Source organism: Quercus suber, unplaced genomic scaffold (assembly GCF_002906115.3).
Source record: "Quercus suber isolate HL8 unplaced genomic scaffold, Cork oak 2.0 scaffold_74, whole genome shotgun sequence".
Taxonomy (NCBI): Eukaryota; Viridiplantae; Streptophyta; class Magnoliopsida; order Fagales; family Fagaceae; genus Quercus; species Quercus suber.
This window is the reverse complement of record NW_027069539.1, coordinates 228,753-233,129: the sequence shown is the minus strand read 5'-3', so window position 1 is coordinate 233,129 and position 4,377 is coordinate 228,753. Positions and strand designations below refer to the sequence as shown.

Sequence of the window (4,377 nt, the reverse complement as noted above, 5' to 3'; positions counted from 1 at the left end):
TGATAGAAAAGATATTTCCTTATAGAGAAGATCTTAATGCGTGTATCTTCCAGAATCCCCTTTGTGCTAGGATTCTATTTACCCTGAGATTCCATAGTGGCAAAGTGTGTGTTGTAAGTATTTCCTATCTAGGGTTTTTGGTTGCCACATGGGTGCTTGATCCGTCCCTGTTGCATCCGTTCATGCAGGATCCATCCATAACAGACCTTGCACGCGATGGGCCCGTCCACTATCGGCCTACGGATGTGGAACTGTTAGGCCCATTTCATGGAGATCTGTCAACCTAAATTTTTACCCTCTTCAAGATTAATTTAGCATAACTTCTAATTGGGGTTCCACAGAAACAGACAGTGTCTTCACTAGGTCCTCCACCACCGCCACCACTATAACCATCTCTATCACTTCCCCTCCCCTTCCCCCAACAAAACAATCAAATACAGTCATACAGTTACAGATACAGATACAAATACAAATACTCTACCATGTTTGTTTTTTGAATCCGGACACGTGTCCTCACTGAAATCGAAAGCCACGTGAAATTACTAAAATACCCACCCTTGGAGAAGTCAGGAGACAGACCCTGCACTAGGAGAAATTATAAAGTCATCTGGTGGACCACGTCACTTATTCACCATTCTACTAAAAAATTTATATTTGTTTAAAATTGCTGAATCAGTAATTAATTTCTGCTTAAAAAAAATTTCTAACTAATAATTTTAAACAAGTGACAATTTTTTAGTAGAATGGTGGACCACATCACTTGTCCAACATGTGAATCTTATAATTTCTCCGCACCAGCACCCGAATCATAACATAGTACGTAGAAACATTTATATCAGTTTATTGCTACTTATTATTATAATTAATTATTCTAATTAATCTCTCACACACACACTGACTGACACTGCTAACTAAAATTAACTCACATACATAGCTGTTTTTGTTTGGTTGTTGACTCTTCTCTGTATTCGTATCCGTATCCATATCCGAGAGAGAAAAAAGGTGTGGGTAGCTCTCTGTTTCCTTCTCCATCCATAAATAGGAAACAGAGGCCCTTGTGACTCTCTCTCTCTCTCTCTCTAACCACCGTAAAGAGCTGGCGCACGATAGCTTAGACTTCATTTCCCCGCCAAAAATCTTCTCCGATACTCATCTAGAATTTTCGTTTCTTTTTTTCATTTCCAAGTTGGTCACAGTCGACTCGGATGTGACTCACCGAAACATGTTCTACTGATTGAAGGAACTGGCTCATATTTCCAGATCTGTTCTCAATTATTGGATGATCGGTACGTACGTATTCAGCTTTTTTTTTTTTTTTTTCTTGATGATTGGTTCGAATCTCATGCATTTGCTAGAAATTGGCGTTGGTCGGAACCGTAATTTATATATAAATAGAGAAATAAATTTTTTTTTTCTTTGACTCAGATTCTGTATCTTTTCAGAGGTATTTCTATTTATTTTATTTTTAATTAATTGATTGATTAAGCAATTAATTTAGCCTCTGCATCTGTTTGTTTGCTTAGAAATATCAGGGAAAGAAAGTAAGGTTTAATTTCCTGCATTTTAGACGGCAAGAAAAATTTTAGGTTCAAAGTCATATTAATTTCCTACATTTTCTTGGAGATCAAACAGAGTGTTTGTGGTTTCTTCCTAATATTTGTGAATCAAATGGCAGGCAAGGCGTACTTTCCAACTGTTGTTTAGTTTACCTATTGAAACCTTGCGCTGTAGTCAAATTTTGGTCATTTCATTTCAGATATGTATATCTTTTTTCAGTACTTCTTATTTATGATTAAAGCTGTTGATGCTTATACAAAGAAAAATTAAACCATACAACTATTTCACAACTTGCTGAGGTGGCAACTGGTGATTGGTGGGTACATGGACGCTCCACTACTATCACTTTTTCACACATCAGTCATAACTTGTCATCTGAATGGGTGTGAAATTTGTTGAGCCCATAGTCCATAGATTTACTGTACAACAAAAAAACAGGATGTGACGTCCACCTCTTTTTAATATATAATTTCATGGTTGGGGGAGAGAGGGGTATGTCTTTCGTTGAAAATGTTAAGAGGTGTTGGTTAAGATATAAAGCTCTTTAGCTTATAAATGTATGTCAATAGTCTCTCTCTCTTTATATATGGGTTCGGTTAATGTGTGCCCTTAGAGCACACATTAACAAATCAATTTTTGGAAAAGTTTTTATTGGGAATTGAAAAAGTTTCAATTCCCGATAAACTTTTTTCAAAATTAGTTTACTATTGTGTGCCCTCAAGGCACACATTAGTAAAATCCTATATATATATATATATTTAAATATCAAATCAATGTTGTGCATTGATGGTTTATGATAAGTTTTTTGATTTCTTTCTTTAGCCTATATTTTGCTTGCACTTAAGTGGAGCATTATTGTTTGGTTGCTAAGAAGGCATATGTAGATAAGTGGAAAATTTGTTACCTTGTGATAATGACAGTAAGAGACCCCTATAATTAATTTCTAGTGTTGCAGAAATACAAATTTGGTTTGGTTTGCAGTGGATGAAACATAATAGTGTTGCTGTGTAAAATTATTCAAATTAGGAAATCACGGGAAAAGGCTAGTGGAAGTCTGGCATGTGGGGACGTCAACGTGAAGCTTCTTCAATGTACAAGCGCTTACCATCAAGAGATTGTACAAATACAGTTGACTTGGAAGAAAACTCAGGTGACTCACTTTAATAATTTTAAGCTCTATTTGGTAAATAATAATTTGAGTTCTAGTTATGTTGTATGCTACCTATAATTTTGCTTGAATTTGGTTGTGGGGTTTGTACTGAACACCCTACAGCTTGGATCTTGTGCTGTGAAGCATTGCTTCTTTACCAATGGAATGGATCTTGTGTCATCATATTAAACACACTTGATGTAGCAACTTATGGACTGTGGGGCTTGAGGCTAAATTTCCTTTAATTGTGAATTACTTTTGCTCTTTTTTTGTATCGCTAACTGAGTACATGCAATTGATAAAGTAAGATGAAAGAGAAGATTGCAAAGGTGATATAGAAGTTGTTTGAGGAGACATACCTCCTTTCTTGGGAAACTATTAAGAGTTCATGGAGTTTATGGTCTAGTTTAGTACACACTTCAATTTGTATGAACATTACCAAGCAGATTGATAATTGGGCATAATTTTTTTTTTTTTACAGCGGGTTTCATTATTATAAAATAGAATTTCAAATAAATATTAAATATTTGAATAGATATATTTGTTCCTGTATGTCTTGTAGATCTCCTACAGAACGTTATGTCTCCGGAAACTTCAAGCCCTTCATGGAGGCTTTCTTTCCCTCATGTACTAGTTGCAACCATATCTTCTTTCTTATTTGGCTACCATACAGGGTTGGTGCTCTTTCTTGAACTCAGTCTTTTCTTCCTTTTCTTTTCTCTTTCTGAGTGTTATTCACGTGTGAAGCAACGAGCTGAAATTTCTAGTTTTGCCCTTTTTTGTTTGGTACCTGATCTATTCAGAGTAGTTAATGAACCACTTGAAAGCATTTCTGTAGATCTTGGTTTTAGTGGGAATACTTTGGCAGAAGGTGACATCTTTTTCCTTAATAGCTCTAATGTGATGTCTGATTTCTGCATCTAGCTCTCTTATCTAACAGATTGTCATTTATTTTAATGAAGGTCTGGTTGTGAGTACATGTTTGGGTGGTGCCCTTGTTGGAGCGCTACTCAGTGGTTGGATTGCTGATGGGGTTGGTCGACGTAGAGCTTTTCAGTTGTGTGCTTTGCCTATGATTGTTGGTGCTTCTATGAGGTATGCTTGCACCATAAATATCATTGCACTTGAGTGCTCACTGGGGCTTTGTGTTGCAATTGGTTTGGCCTCTTTTATTTTATATACTCTTCATTTGGATCTAGTTTTAGTTCATAATAGACTAATAGTTATCTCAGATTCCTGGTATTTTCTGATATTGCAAGTGTAAAGTTATTTTCTAAAATAAAGGGGCTTACTGTTGACACACCTGTAGTACAAATAAAATATGTTCAATGACAACAAGATTACTAATTTACTTTCTATATAGCCAATGTGCTCTTAAATGGCATCTACTTCCCCGATAAGCTTAAGGTGGAGTGTGAGACTGGTTGTGTAACTTACTAATAAAAAAATAAAAAAAACTTCCAATATGGAGGATTATTGCAGATTGGTGCAAGAAGCACATTAGATTTTGTTTCAGAATTTATTATTTTTCAAGAGTTCATTTTTGAATTTTGAACTTAAAAAAAAAAAAAAAAAAAATTGAAATTTGAATTTGGTCTTTCATGTTGTTTGAGGATTTTATGGGATGTAATTGTGGCTTAATGTAGTCCATGAAGCCTATTAAAAAGAGG

At 35.3% G+C, this 4,377-nt stretch overlaps 1 protein-coding gene across 1 annotated transcript; it reads left to right on the top strand.

Annotated features, from left to right (window-relative positions):
• Positions 1-965: 965 nt before the first annotated feature.
• On the top strand, positions 966-3,802 carry LOC112030333 (probable plastidic glucose transporter 2; the record flags this gene model as incomplete). The annotated part of the gene is given in 5 exon segments (XM_024063018.2): positions 966-1,286; positions 2,584-2,707; positions 3,270-3,381; positions 3,511-3,578; positions 3,670-3,802. Coding segments are annotated over 4 exon segments (404 nt in total), but the record flags the coding sequence as incomplete, so codon positions are not given.
• Positions 3,803-4,377: the final 575 nt, after the last annotated feature.